Source organism: Salvelinus fontinalis, chromosome 18, assembly GCF_029448725.1.
Source record: "Salvelinus fontinalis isolate EN_2023a chromosome 18, ASM2944872v1, whole genome shotgun sequence".
NCBI lineage: Eukaryota > Metazoa > Chordata > Actinopteri > Salmoniformes > Salmonidae > Salvelinus > Salvelinus fontinalis.
The window spans coordinates 26,174,061-26,190,401 of NC_074682.1; the positions used below are offsets into that span (position 1 = coordinate 26,174,061).

A 16,341-nucleotide genomic window follows, 5' to 3' on the forward strand; every position below is an offset into this window, starting at 1 on the left:
AACCTCTCGCCCACAGGCAGATGAGCTTCCCTGAGATGGTTTATGACAGTTTATGCAGAAATTCTTCGCCAATTGCATGCTCCCTCAAAAATTGAGACATCTGTGGCACTGTGTTGTGTGACAAAACTGCACATTTTAGAGTGGACTTTTATTGTCCCCAGCACAAGGTGCACCTGTGTAATGGTCAAGCTGTTTAATCAGCTTCTTGATATGCTACAGTATGGATTATCTTGGCAAAGGAGAAATGCTCACTAACAGGGATGTAAACCAAATTGTGCACAACATTTTAGAGAAATGGAAAATGTCTGGGATCTTTTAATTCAGCTCATGAAACATTGGACCAACACTTTACATGTTGAGTTTATATTTTTGTTCAGTATACATCATTGGATGAGACCTTGTGAGAATGTTGGATTGGGGGGATGCTGAGATTGAGCCTTGTGGTGCTTTCAAGAGAACTGGGGACTCCAGGTCAAATCATGACGTCAGTGATCTTCAGGTCGGAAATTAGGAGCTCTAGAAAGACGCCAGAGTTTCCGACTTCTGATTCCGAGTTGGACGATCATTCAAAATAATTTTTCCCATCGAGCTAGTGTTTTTTCAAGTTCCCAGTTGTCTTGAACGCACTGAAGTTGGAAGTCGGAGAGTTCCCAGTTCCCAGTGTCCAATTGTTTTGAACGCAGCATAAAGGCCAATGGGAAAGTTCTGTCTGAACTGAGCTCAGAACTATAACACTAACCACTCGCTAGAATTGCTTACTGTAGATCCACTCCTTCAAAAGTTCATTTTCAAATATGTGTGTTGTTTGTCAAGAAGCCTTGTATCAACACTTGTTGGAAAAAGTAATGGAAGAACACAGTTGCAGAGCTCATATTACCCCAGGCTTACATGCCAATACACTTTTCTCAAAGGGCTGTAGAGCTGCTGACACTTTTTGTGAAAAAAGAACACTATTTATTTATTTATTTTTACACTTTTTGAATTAGTTTTTTTGTTGTTGATCTGAAGTTAAATATATTAACTAAGCAGCTTCTATAAAAGCTGAAGCCAATAGTACATTTATATAACATTCACTCTTAGTTGCAAAAGATATACCAATGATATCATGGCCACCAGCCCTCTTTAAAATGGCAGGACCCATTGCAACCCAGCTCACCTCCCAGTGTCTGCCCATCAGCACTCAGCACCAACACTCAGCACCATGTTAGTGTTCCTCGTCTCTCTCCTCAACCTGGCGTTGGATGCTGAACAGGACCGTGCCAGACCAGGAGGAAGAGCTATCCCAAAAACCCTGCGACATGGGCTGGTACAGCTTTAGCGGACACTGCTATAAGTACGTTGCTTCACAATTGGATTGGGCCGACACTGAATCTTACTGTGTGGCTCAGGGAGCAAACCTGGCCTCAAACCTGGCCATAGTGCATAGTGAAAATGAACACAAGTTTATCCAGAACCTGGTCAAGAGTCAAGACCCTGCAGAGAGGTACACCTGGATCGGGCTGTATGACACTGACAAGGAGGGCAGGTGGGTGTGGTCTGATGGGTCGAAGATGGACTTAATAATGAAGACTGTGAAGACAAACTTTGACCAACTCAAGTTGTGAAATGATTACATGGGCTCCATCCCCTAACTGTCTTGAGAGTTCAATGCGCAAAATAAATCTTGGTTTTCAATAATAAAGAAACACCTTTTGTTGAAAATATTGTTATTTTATTGTAATTATTTAGGAATTATGAATTGTAAACACACAAAAAAGAAAATACATTTTCTGAAGAAAATGTGTGTGCTTGCCTTAGTTGTCTTGATAGTTGAAGTTGTTGTGGTACCATTACAGTGGAAATCTGGGGTTGGTATGCATTTATTAAAACTTTTAAAGTAGCCATTTATAGTCATTTATTCTTGAGGATTATAACTTATAAATCCCTCATGGGTTTTATTCAACTAACTGTCTCACCCCATCAGAGCCCAAAATATAAACTGGTTTAATATGTATAGCTTCAAAACATGGTTAAGATCATTTTGATCTCACGGGTGGTCAGTCCTTGCATCCATAAATTGAATCTATGAATTTGAGAGTGGTTACATTTCTCCAGCCCTATCTCTCAGCTGTTTACCAAAAAAGTGGCGCGGTGACCTCTTAGTTGTTGTTTGAAACGTAGATTACCCTGATGAGATGAGGGTTTTTGAGAGTTTTGGCAACAGTCCAATACTGGTCCTCTTGAGCACGAGTCTATAGTGTCTAACAGTGGCCATTGATTGTTTATTCCTATAAAGATCCAGGTGCACCACCTGGTTTGTTTTCAGCCAGGGATTGTTTCAAACAAGTGCTCTCCTTGGTAGCTTGTTGGATATCTCAAATGTAGGCTGCTTTTTCGTAGCCTATACATTTTCAAAACAATGAGTGACAGGGATAATTTTAGATGCTGACAACTAGGAGATTCTGGGAAGCAGAAAGGCTCAGAGATGATGATGTCATTTGTTGAAGTGCCTCTCTTTCCAGGTAATGAAAAGTACTTCATAATAATTGCCATGAAATCCCTATCGTCTTCAATTAGATGATGTGTTTTTATAAAGAGAACTTCATCCACCTGTTGAGTCATCTACATCTATATGGTAGCAGGTAGCTTTTTTGTGATCTTGTTTTTTAAGCATATTTGATTGGGTTCTGTTGTGTAGGTTTTATTTGGGATCGAAGAGCGTGCCTAGTGAGATAATTCACTGTCTAATTTGATTCGATTTGGAAAAGAAGGCAACTTTCTTGCTTCCACTTCCAGTCTACTGGTAGAACTAATCTATTGGAGGTCAAGAGGACCCCTGTTTCAAAATCTACGTGAATGGACTAAATACATCTAAATCTATTCATCCAAATATAATATAATTGGAATACTGTTTGGCATTAGGGGAGACTGGGGGCAATTGTAACAGTTTTTGTCTTTTACCCTGTCGCTCAGGGACCACTTGAACTAGGACAGCCATTGTTTTATATAAGAAACTGATATCTGTCTCCTAATCATTCATACCATGTATATATCTGTACATAAGATGGTCAGATCACAATATTGCTTTTAATCAGAAAAGTCTGGTCGTTACATTTGCCCCTGTGCAATTGTAACAGTAGTTGGGGTCAATACATCCACTTAAAGGAAAACTCCACCCAAAAACTATATTTTGGTAATCATTTCATTAGTCCATTGTTGACATAGTCCCACATTTTTTTGCTTGTAAACAATCATGTTTTCAAGACATGTAACCATATGATGCAAAATGCATCATACAAGACAAATTTCTGTATATTGAATAACAGTTTTTGTAAGTAACAGTTTTTGTGACAGATTGTCTTTTACTGTATAATATGATAATTCATATTCATGAATTATCATATGATAGACAAATGTAATGATTTTGCAAAAAATATTAGTATTTCTTTGTACATAACCAATAATTACAGTTACACCCATGTTTGTGCATGGCCATACATAACATCTGAACAGTCTGATGGTGCCCAGGTTATATCTGTTTACAACTTATTTGGCACTCTACAGGACCCCAAGGCTATCGAAACTTAGTATTTGTATAATTCATGTATAATTCATGATGTTGGTGTGCTGTGCCTTTTTTTCTCCACACATAGTGTTGTGTGTTCCTTCCAAACAACTCAACTGTAGTTTCATCTGTCCACAGAATATTTTTCCAGTAGCACTGATCCAGGTGCACTTTTGCAAAATTCAGACGTGCAGCAATGTTTTTTTTCGACAGAAGTGGCTTCTTCTGTGATGTCCTCCCATGAACACCATTCTTGTTTAGTGCTGTACGTATTGTCGTCAACAGAGATGTTAGATTGTTCCAGAGATTTCTGTAAGTCTTTAGCTGACACTAGGATTCTTCTTAACCTCAATGAGCATTCTGCACTGTGCTCTTGCAGTCATCTTTGCAGGATGGCAACTCATAGGGAGAGTAGCAACAGTGCTGAACTTTCTCCATTTACCGTGGACTGATGAACATAAAGGCTTTTAGAGGTACTTTTTAAAGAAAAAATTGGATTACTAATTTCTGCAGAAATCCAGGTAATTCCAAAGTGTTCACATACTTTTTCTTGCCACTGTATATGTGCGTATTTATTTTATTTATTTTATTTCACCTTTATTTAACCAGGTAGGCCAGTTGAGAACAAGTTCTCATTTACAACTCCAACCTGGCCAAGATAAAGCAAAGCAGTGCGACAAAAACAACAACATAGAGTTACACTTGGGATAAACAAACATACAGTCAATAACACAATAGAAAATCTGTATACAGTGTGTGCAAATGAAGTAGGTAAGGAGGTAAGGCAATAAATAGGCCATTGTGGCGAAGTAATTACAATTTAGCAATTAACACTGGAGTGATAGATGTGCAGATGAGGATGTGCAAGTAGAAATACTGGTGTGCAAAAGAGCAGAAAAAAAAAAAAACGACTATGGGGATGAGGTAGGTAGTTGGTTGGATGAGCTATTTACAGATGGGCTGTGTACAGCTGCTGCGATCGGTAAGCTGCTCTGACAGACGATGCTTGAAGTTAGTGAGGGAGATATAAGTCTCCAACTTCAGTGATTTTAGCAATTCGTTCCAGTCATTGCCAGCAGAGAACTGTAAGGAAAGGCAGCCAAAGGAGATGCTGGCTTTGGGGATGACCAGTGAAAAATATACTCTGTGACTTTCATCACTCAAGGTTGTTTCTGTTTCGAGAAATTCAAGGTGTTACAATTGCCCCCAGTCTCTATATGATAAGGATTGTAAACAAGACTCATAGAACAGTCCCATTCTTTCTAATTTCATCTCCCACCTACCCCTTACCCCGGTCTCTCTCTCTCTCTCTCTCTCTCTCTCTCTCTCTCTCTCTCTCTCTCTCTCTCTCTCTCTCTCTCTCCCTCACTCTCTCTCTCTCTCTCTCTCGCATGGATGAAGTGTGCAGCAGGGTTTTTTGTAGAGCTCAGACCTGAGCCAGGAGGAACTGCTGGTATAGGTCTGAGAGGTGACAATAACACTGTGAACCGTGGCGATGGCTTTTACAGATACAGCTGACCTTCAGGCTGTATCTCCTCCACACTGATAACAGCCTATCGCTACTGCACAAACGTTGGGAGTGTTTTCCTCAATGTTTCCAAGGTCTACGAGCCCCATTGTTGTGTTGGAGGTTGGGTGACATTCAGGGTGACATTTTGACAGCGGTAAATTGTGGAGATATTGTACTGAAAATATCTGTTTGAATCCCAATTGTGGTAGATGCAGATATGTATTGTTTGCTGTTGATTACGCTTTGAAATGCTATCTGTGGCAATTGAATTCTGGGCTGACATCCATCTCTTGAGTCTGCCGCAGTCCTCTCCATTCACCTAACCTGAATGGAGAATCAATGGACTCTAAGGCAGACAGATGTGTCAGTAACTGTCTTTCACACACTGATGCTTGATGATGGCCTCCACTCTGTCCTCTCTTCACATTATTTGCTCAAGTAGCTGGTGTGTTTACCACACACACACACACACACACACACACACACACACACACACACACACACACACACACACACACACACACACACACACACACACACACACACACACACACACACACACACACACACAAACACACACGGCGACAAGCGAGGCTTGGCAAGGACTGAAACTGTCACGCCATGACCTTAGAGAGCCTTTTTATGTCTCTATTTTGGTTTGGTCAGGGTGTGATTTGGGTGGGCATTCTATGTTCTTTATTTCTAGGTTTTGTATTTCTTTGTTTCTGGCAGAGTGTGGTTCCCAATCAGAGGCAGCTGTCTATCGTTGTCTCTGATTGGGGATCATACTTAGGCAGCCCTTTTCCCTCCTTCTGTGTGGGATCTTGTTCTTTGTTTGTGTGCAGGGAGTATTCGTTATTGTTCTTGTCTTGTCAAAGTTTCACTTCGTTATTAAATTATGTGGAACTCAAAGAACGCTGCACCTTGGTCTCTTCCGACGACGACACCCGTTACAGAAACTGCCTGGACCTTGGCTCAATCTCAACTGGTCATATCAATACAGTTTCTCACTTGCCCCTCAATCTGGATTTCTCTCAGGGGAATCTATATGGCAGGAGTACAGAGGGAGGGAAAGTGTTTACATAACTGATTGGTATTTTGGTCCCTCTTTTGTCTCCTGGCATATAATTGTTTATGCTTTATCTGTCAATTTTTCCAACAATAACATTCATATGCACATATTCTTATGTCCACGCTTCACATGCTCCAGCCTGGTTGGTTGCAGTTTGTAGAACTGTTCCTGTATCAGTTGGTATGAAGAAATAGCCCATGGGAGACAGCAAGGGCTAAGAAAGAGAAAACCTCTAATTATCTCTCTATCAATCTTACCCTTTTTCCTTTTGTTTGACTCTCTCGATGCACACACACAGCCCCCCGCCCAGTGGTTACTGAGCCCCCATTACTTCCAATCACTTCTTCCAGCAGTTAAGGTAGGACTTGACTAATGGCTAAACCCTGTGTATGGAATCAGGGGGTTCCTTCAGACATTGAGAATTCAACAGGAGCCCTTTTGTAACAACCTCCTTATGGCTCCCTATAGTCTGGCTAACACCTAACTCTTGAAGTCTGGAATGGCTCTTTGATGTTGTCAGCACAATGTGTTGATAATGAAGGGGGTTGTGCTTTTACTGGTTGGCTCTCCTCTGTGTCTTTCTCACTCAAACACCCACACCCACAGCCACACACAGCCCCCAGCGCTGCCCCCTTCCATTACAATGTCTCCATTTTCAAATCCAAACAACGAGAGGTCTCTAAAGAAAAAAAAACATTTGAGAGAACCAATCAAATCCGACGCCCAATTTCTGAGCGAATATTGCATTAACAAACGGCCTCCTTTCCAGACCAGTGCGGTTACAACTGTAGACGAGGTTACGACAAAACATGTCTGTATCCAAAGATCCTTCCAAAGCAGGTGGTTCCACAGGTTTGAGTTGATGGATACAACACATTGGTGGTGGATGGGGTGAGCTACCTACCCCCATACAATGTAAAGCCATTGGGAGCTTAGCGAAAGGCAACCAACTTAAACCCATTAATTATTATCATAATTATAAATAGAATGCTAAGGACTTGTTTGTTTTGTGTTTATTGTGTATGTCCACTGTCATTGGGGTAGATATATTTCCTCAGTTACATAAGATGGAGGGACCCCTGAAGATCACCCTCCCTCTCTCTGACTCCTCCCTGCCTCTAACCATCCCTCTTTCCTTTCCTATATCTCCATCCCCCACCCCTTCTTGTCTGAGCAGATTGGTTTCTTCCCTTCTTTTCTAATCTGGGCATTTTGTCATAGCTCGTTAGGTGAGATATGGGAAGAATTGAATCTGCTCCTTGTGTTGCCGATAAAGCCGTAAGAGAGATGGAGGAGGGAGAGGGAGAGAAGGAGAGAGAGAGAGAGAGAGAGAGAGAGAGAGAGAGAGAGAGAGAGAGAGGGGTTGCCATGACAACCACACATCCTTGACGAAAGGCATGGTCAAACTAGGAGAAGTAGAGACACAGAGGAGAGGGAAAGAAAGAGGGATAGAGAAAATAAGAAGATAGCGTTTTTAATGAACGTCAGAGAAGGGTTATATTGTGATCCTAAATATGTTTTGGTTGATTTTGGGGATAGAGACTTCAAGACCATCTCTGTCTGTCACGACTTCTACCGAAGTCGTTGCCTCTCCTTGTCCGGGCGGTGTTCGGCGGTCGACTTCACCGGCCTTCTAGCCATCATCGATCCATTTTTCATTTTCCATTGGTTTTGTCTTGTCTTCCACACACCTGTTGTCAATCCCATTCATTACCTGTTGTGTATTTAACCCTCTGTTTCCCTTCATGTGTTTGTCAGAGATTGTTTTATGTCAAGTGTTGTTTTATTGGTGTATAGGTGCGCGACGGGTCCTCGTACCCATTCTTATTTGATGTATGTATATTTCTCGTGTTTGGAGCATGTCATGGACATTTATTAAAAGTCTCCATCTACACTTCATTTACTCTCCTGCGCCTGACTTCCCTGCCACCTATACACACGACGTTGACACTGTCATCTGCCTTTATAGATGTTTATCTAAGTCTCTGACTTTATTACAAGAGTAGCAGTCACCACTGTCATAAATGTGATGTTTGTGCTATCAACCATACCCATATAGATTAGCTGCCCAAAGGGAAAATGTAGTGAGGAGTGGGTGTTCTCCAAGCAGCCTACAGACCATGTTGTGGTCTCCATTAGTCTTGCTGCTCTGTAAGCAATAGAAAGGGCACTGAATACATACTGTTAAATGGTGTGTGTGTGTGTGTGTGTGCGCGTGTGGATGAGATACAGTATCTGTGTTGCCTACTGCAGAATGCATATAAATCTAGTGCACAGAAACAAAAACAAAGTCTGATTATGTTATTATAGAAAGAGATGCCACTGCTGGCTCAGTGGGCTGCTAGCAACACCATGATTGTGGGTTCAAATCCAACACAAGTCACATATGCTGAATCAATGTGATACCTGTAATTTGTTTTGGATAAAAACGTCTGCCACAATGACCATGAACTCTGTTAGCAGTAGCACTCTATTCCACAGAAAACAAGCGAAAACAAGTCATTGCTACACAGACGAGCTAGCTGCTGTCCCCCCTGGAGAGTGAGTTTCTAAACCCAGAGGCGCAACATCGCGAGACTTGCGGGGAAGCTTGTGAAACAGATCAAAACAGACCAGACCAATGTTTGGGGTTTAAAAAGTCAATGAAATAAGTGCAAAAAGTATTCCTTAGTTTATAATTTTCTCAAAATATAAAGGCACAACCTAGATTCGAGCCAATGTCTTAAGTAGTTGAACATGTCATTACTCCAACCTCATGGGCCGACTCTCTTCTCTGTATACATCAATGATGTCGCTCTTGCTGCTGGTGAGTCTCTGATCCACCTCTACGCAGACGACACCATTCTGTATACTTCTGGCCCTTCTTTGGACACTGTGTTAACAACCCTCCAGACGAGCTTCAATGCCATACAACTCTCCTTCCGTGGCCTTCAACTGCTCTTAAATACAAGTAAAACTAAATGCATGCTCTTCAACCGATCGCTGCCCGCACCTGCCCGCCCGTCCAGCATCACTACTCTGGACGGTTCTGACTTAGAATATGTGGACAACTACAAATACCTAGGTGTCTGGTTAGACTGTAAACTCTCCTTCCAGACTCACATCAAACATCTCCAATCCAAAGTTAAATCTAGAATTGGCTTCTTATTTCGCAACAAAGCATCCTTCACTCATGCTGCCAAACATACCCTCGTAAAACTGACCATCCTACCGATCCTCGACTTTTGCGATGTCATCTACAATATAGCCTCCAATACCCTACTCAATAAATTGGATGCAGTCTATCACAGTGCCATCCGTTTTGTCACCAAAGCCCCATATAATACCCACCACTGCGACTTGTACGCTCTTGCTGGCTGGCCCTCGCTTCATACTCGTCGCCAAACCCACTGGCTCCAGGTCATCTACAAGACCCTGCAAGGTAAAGTCCCCCCTTATCTCAGCTCGCTGGTCACCATAGCAGCACCCATCTGTAGCACGCGTTCAGCAGGTATATCTCTCTGGTCACCCCCAAAGCCAATTCCTCCTTTGGCCGTCTCTCTTTCCAGTTCTCTGCTGCCAATGACTGGAACGAACTACAAAAATCTCTGAAACTGGAAAGACTTATCTCCCTCACTAGCTTTAAGTACCAGCTGTCAGAGCAGCTCACAGATTACTGCACCTGTACATAGCCCATCTATAATTTAGCCCAAACAACTACCTCTCCCCCTACTGTATTTATGTATTTATTTTGTTCCTTTGCAACCCATTATTTCTATTTCTATTTTGCACATTCTTCCACTGCAAATCTACCATTCCAGTGTTTTACTTGCTATATTGTATTTACTTCGCCACCATGGCCTTTTTTGCCTTTACCTCCCTTATCTCACCTCATTTGCTCACATTGTATATAGACTTATTTTTCTACTGTATTATTGACTGTATGTTTGTTTTACTCCATGTGTAACTGTGTTGTTGTATCTGTCGAAACTGTTTTGCTTTATCTTGGCCAGGTCGCAATTGTAAATGAGAACTTGTTCTCAACTAGCCTACCTGGTTAAATAAAGGTGAAATAAAAATAATATTTTTTTTAAAAAGCGGCGGTCAGTGCTGTTTAAGATAAGTGAGGACAAATATATTTTCATGAGCATGGCCTTATTTCTATTACAGCATATGGGATGACTCATACATATTCCATTCACCCAGTTCAATGTAACATTGATAGGTTTAGGCTACTACATGATACTCAAATTTTCCCTATACCCATCATGAGGTTGCTATAACCTAGCCTATGAATGACAGTTTACAACATAGGTGCACACAGGTTGAGAGGCACATTTGAGGTGACACATGGACAGACACATGGACAGTGACACATGGACAGACAGTGACATTCAATACCGTCTTGCACACTTTTTCCTGCATCTAGCTGATATACGGTATAATCATTAGCCCAACAGTTGTAAACAAGCGTTTCTATTGGACAAATTCAGGTATGTTTATCCCCGTTTTCTTCCGTTTGCTTCCGTTTAAGAATTTATTTTTCAACAGAATCAGCGGAATGAATACACCCCTGATCACGCATAAACACAGTTCACTTTCATAGCAGCCACGTTGTAGTCTGATAAGAGAATAATGTTCTCCAGGTACATAACCCAATTTAATTATTTTTGGGAGAGAACGTGCTCCCCGTTCTCTCCCAAATCTCTAGTCAGGTCGGCACCAAGCTCAGACAGTCTGTGTTTATAATACCATAAAGACATATTGTCTTTACCCTAATTCTGACTAGGACTACACATTTATTGATTATGATTTTATACATTCTAATCAATTCCATACAATTATATGTTTCAGGGCGGAAAATTCTAATCATTCAATTAACAGATAATTTTCACCTATCATAGTCCTTCTCACATCTATGCGCTCTCCTCCTCTCACCTTGTCCCTTCAATCGTGGACTTCAATGCACAACACATCAGCTGTATGCGACGAGGCGGGAAAAAATCATTTCCAAGCCAAACCGCTACACACAGCCTACATTGTTGTCACCAAATTAGCTAAAGTAAATTCATAGTCAGCATAGCTAATAGAACTAAAGTGTTAGTGAACTCGCTACAATCATGCAGCAATGTTACAGTATACAGTCAGTAAGCAGTTACACCAGTGGGCACGGTGGCGATACATTTGTAAAACCAAAAGCTTACCTTGAATTGGAAGAGTTCCAGTGTTGTGTTGGAAAGTCATAGCCAGCTAGCTAACATAGCATCCCTCTGTTTGAGCAGGGTGTTTCAGTAGGCTAAACTAGCTAGCTAAGTAAGAGATACTGAAAGTGAAAAAAACAGACAATCTCTCTCTCTCTTTATTTCTCGCTTGCTTCTCCTTCATTTTGAAAGAAATTAACTCATTAAACTGTTCAACTACTGTCTTTCTCTCTCTTTGAGTCAACTACTCACCACATATTATGCACTGCTGTGCTAGCTAGCTGTAGCTTATGCTTTCAGTACTAGATTAATTTTCTAATCCTTTGATTGGATGGGCAACATGTCAGTTTATGCTGCAAGATCTCTGACAGGTTGGAGGACGTCCGCCGGAAGTTGTCATAATTAACTCTATGGAAGAGGTGAGAACCAACAGCCTCCTAGGTTTTGTATTGAAGTCAATGTACCTAGAGGAGGACGGAAGCTAGCTGTCCTCCGGCTACACCATGGTGCTACCCTACAGAGTGCTGTTGAGGCTACTGTAGACATTCTTTGGAAAATAGTGTTTTAATCAATTATTTGGTGACGTGATTACAGTCACAAATGTTTGTTTTATCTGAAAAGGATTGCTTTTTAAGTGTTTTACAATTTCAATTTTTATGAAATTCACTGAGGAGAATGGTCCTCCCCTTACTCCTCTGAGGAGCCCACTGAGGGAAAGTGACAAACTTTCTCTCGTTAAAAATAATTTTATGTCGAAGGAGTGCCTTTGATTTGACGGTCTGGACATGCACAGTTTGGCAGGTTAGACCTGATGACAAGTTTCTACACATGAGCTTAGCTAGCCAACATCACCATGGCATCGCCTACAAGTGGATTTCTATTGGAGAAGCAGTTTTAGCCTATCTTCATACGGTACTGTCTTTTGCGACACGTTGACACGTCTCCTCGGCTGACAGTCTCCAATGAGCCTTAACAGTACAGTCATTTCCTGTGTCAGGGGGCTCTTCAGCTGTTATGGCTCCACAGACATTCTGTATACCATTAGACTTGGGCTTTCCCTTACCTGGAAAAAAGCAATACTGTTAGGTGATAGGGCCTATAGGGGCCGATCTATATACAATGGGGCAAAAAAGTATTTAGTCAGCCACCAATTGTGCAAGTTCTCCCACTTAAAAAGATGAGAGATGCCTGTAATTTTCATCATAGGTACACTTCAACTATGACAGACAAAATGAGGAAAAAAAATCCAGAAAATCACATTGTAGGATTTGTAATGAATTTATTTGCAAATTATGGTGGAAAATAAGTATTTGGTCAATAACAAAAGTTTATCTCAATACTTTGTTATATACCCTTTGTTGGCAATGACAGAGGTCAAACGTTTTCTGTAAGTCTTCACAAGGTTTTCACACACTGTTCCTGGTATTTTGGCCCATTCCTCCATGCAGATCTCCTCTAGAGCAGTGATGTTTCGGGGCTGTTGCTGGGCAACACGGACTTTCAACTCCCTCCAAAGATTTTCTATGGGGTTGAGATCTGGAGACTGGCTAGGCCACTCCAGGACCTTGAAATGCTTCTTACGAAGCCACTCCTTCGTTGCACGGGCAGTGTATTTGGGATCATTGTCATGCTGAAAGACCTAGCCACGTTTCATCTTCAATGCCCTTGCTGATGGAAGGAGATTTCCACTCAAAATCTCACGATACATGGCCCCATTCATTCTTTCCTTTACATGGATCAGTCGTCCTGGTCCCTTTGCAGAAAAACAGCCCCAAAGCATGATGTTTCCACCCCCATGCTTCACAGTAGGTATGGTGTTCTTTGGATGCAACTCAGCATTCTTTGTCCTCCAAACACGACGAGTTGAGTTTTTACCAAAAAGTTATATTTTGGTTTCATCTGACATTCTCCCAATCTTCTTCTGGATCATCCAAATGCTCTCTAGCAAACTTCAGATGGGCCTGGACATGTACTGGCTTAAGCAGGGGGACACGTCTGGCACTGCAGGATTTGAGTCCTTGGCGGCGTAGTGTGTTACTGATGGTAGGCTCTGTTACTTTGGTCCCAGCTCTCTGCAGGGTATTCACTAGGTCCTCCAGTGTGGTTCTGGGATTTTTGCTCACCGTACTTGTGATCATTTTGACCCCACGGGGTGAGATCTTACGTGGAGCCCCAGATCGAGGGAGATTATCAGTGGTCTTGTATGTCTTCCATTTCCTAATAATTGCTCCCACAGTTGATTTCTTCAAACCAAGCTGCTTACCTATTGCAGATTCAGTCTTCCCAGCCTGGTGCAGGTCTACAATTTTGTTTCTGGTGTCCTTTGACAGCTCTTTGGTCTTGGCCATAGTGGAGTTTGGAGTGTGACTGTTTGAGGTTGTGGACAGGTGTCTTTTATACTGATAACAAGTTCAAACAGGTGCCATTAATACAGGTAACGAGTGGAGGACAGAGGAGTCTCTTAAAGAAGAAGTTACAGGTCTGTGAGAGCCAGAAATCTTGCTTGTTTGTAGGTGACCTGCACTCCCAACAAGGAACACTGCATGAAGGAACATTTACTTCTTTGGTGAAACACACATCCTGTAGCTCATTTGTTCTACTAAATCCAGGATTGTCATTTTATTATAGGCTACTTTTGACCCTAAGTTATCTTTTGTAAACTTAACATTTAAGTATACAGTACTTTGTCAAGGGTTTATAGTAGTTTCTCTTCCCTCCCTCAATTTTTCCTCCTCTTCTTCCTCCTCCTCCATTTTACATTGTAGCCTACCCTCTGTTCAAAATGAGAGGGTGGATTGGACACCAAAAAATTATAAAAGCTTCAGAAATATTCCTTTGATGTTTTTTTGTGTGTATTTTTTCTTGCTGACATAGCAGTCAATGGACTAATAGCTTCACACAAAAATATGTTTTGGTTTCTAAAATGTCTGAGTTATAGCATCTCTTCCTCTTCCTCCTCTGCAGCCTGTATTTCAGACTAAAGTATCAGGCCATGTCTGAGTGAGTGTTCTGCTAAAGCAAACAGGTGTCGCTAGGTTGAGGTGGATTACACACCTTATCTGCTCCTATCTTCTATGCTCACTGCCAGGTGAGAAGATGACAATAGGTCTCACTGCTCCTGAGAGGGCAAGTCTCCACATCCTACCTCATCACTCTAGGCTCAATGTATAGATTTAGTAAACAGTTTCATGTCCAAATATCTGTAATTTCTTCAATGTTGGGGTTAAAGGTCATATTCACTTCAAATAAATCTGTTTAGTATACTGACTGTCTGTATTGAGCTATCATTTCAATTCCCTCATGAAAGGTCTGAAATGTTGGTTTGTTTATTTGTGGTAGAACATGGAGATCAACAAAGTTGAGCAAAGTTGATTTTGTAGCCTACACAATTCCAAGACGTTCATTAGCCTGAGAATAATGATATTGATTGATATTGGCATTTGATATTGATATTTGATTTTGATATTTTATATTTCTGAATTGGGAAAAAAAAACAGAAACCCTACCTAGCCATATTATAGTGTAAGACCAGCACGTGTACGACTTAATTTATAGAGCAGGCGTGCGGGCGTGAAGGAAGGTTCCCGCCAATGGGCAATTGTTGAGCGCACGCACCTGGACTGAGGGCATCACTCCAATCAGCATGAACAATACGAAGAGCAATTGATATTGCCGCTCGAGCTCAAACACAGCACATTAGCTTGCCAAGAAGTGAAACAACATCAAATAGGACTATTTTTTACAACCAAGTGAGTTTGACGCACGACGCGCTTCTTGCTTTGATGAGATGAGAGAGCATAGAGTTAGCATGAATTATGTGTGAGTGCGCGTTTTAAGTGGGCCGGGTTAATTTAACTCCAATGTCTCTTCTTAGAATAGACTGCATTATAATGTTTGCTGTAACTACAGCCACAAATGTTCTTATGTAGACGATTGCTTAGCATTGAATAAAACGAAGCACACACTCATTTGTAAGTGGTTTTAATAGTGGTGGGCATTTTTAATAAATGAATCCATAACAATATACAATACCATACCCTACTTAGCCTACCAAATACCAATAGACTAGGCTACTTATTATAAGCCCCGGCCATAATATGCCTACTTTTTTATTGTAGTTGTTATTAAGAGAAAATTAGAAGGCCTGATCAAGCAAAATAGACTGTTATTCTTTTCCTTATGCCTAGTATTAGGTGATATGTCCAAATTATACAGGCTGTTGTATAAAAGGCTATAATATATAAGCTATATTCAAAGCACACAGCAAATATATATTTCAATCATCCACGTTTTTCCCTGATGGAATAATTTCTCCATATGAAACCACCTGTTTGCTTGAACCTTGTCCTCGCCCGTGAAGCTGTCCAATACCGTGGTGCTGAAACAGCGTCTACACTCCAGTGATGTGCGCTGCAACATTGCCGTCACTACAGCCTCCGTCGGAGTGAGCTCTCCTTTGGGGTGCTTGTAACAGATACACTTGATGAAAATTGTCAATCTAAGGTATTGAAATTAAGTCATGCCATTATTTTACACATATCAAAGACCTATATTGCAATGCTGGCATGATTTGTCACACATAGGCTAATAGTCAATCCCCGTTCAAGTAGTGTGGTCTCTGAAAGCTATACTACCTATATTAACCTATTCTTGCTCTTGCATTTCCCATGCACAGCAACAACAAAAAAATCATAGAGAAAACGCAACAATAAAATAATCATTCAGTTTGGGCGTGCTTCAGATGATAGCCTACTAGGCTGACATAGACTATGCGTTAGTGAGGCGGGGTTACGAGGGTGGGGGTCTCTTCTATTAAAAAAACGATATTCTTGAATGGGGGGAAAGTAGACTATCACGTAGGCTAAACATTAGAGAAGTATGGTGCTACATTTATATTCCTCTTTATGTTTGGTGCACATGCATTACTATTACAGTAGTATTCATTGTCACCCCTACTAGCTTGAATGAAAAAATACAGGGATATTTTTAGATATAACTTTCCCCTCCCCTCTGACGCTCTTTCTCTCCGCGTGTC

At 41.3% G+C, this 16,341-nt stretch overlaps 1 protein-coding gene across 1 annotated transcript; it reads left to right on the top strand.

Moving 5' to 3' along the window:
* Window positions 1–1,241: 1,241 nt before the first annotated feature.
* Window positions 1,242–1,604, top strand: LOC129815881 (galactose-specific lectin nattectin-like). Its single transcript, XM_055870031.1, has one exon. It carries the CDS (start codon window positions 1,242–1,244, stop codon window positions 1,602–1,604), a length of 363 nt encoding a protein of 120 aa, XP_055726006.1.
* The last annotated feature ends 14,737 nt before the right edge of the window (window positions 1,605–16,341 follow it).

What these genes read in the sequence shown, in the direction of transcription:
- LOC129815881 (XM_055870031.1), top strand. Translation starts at nt 1,242, where the DNA reads ATGCTGAACAGGACCGTGCCAGACCAGGAGGAAGAGCTATCCCAAAAA.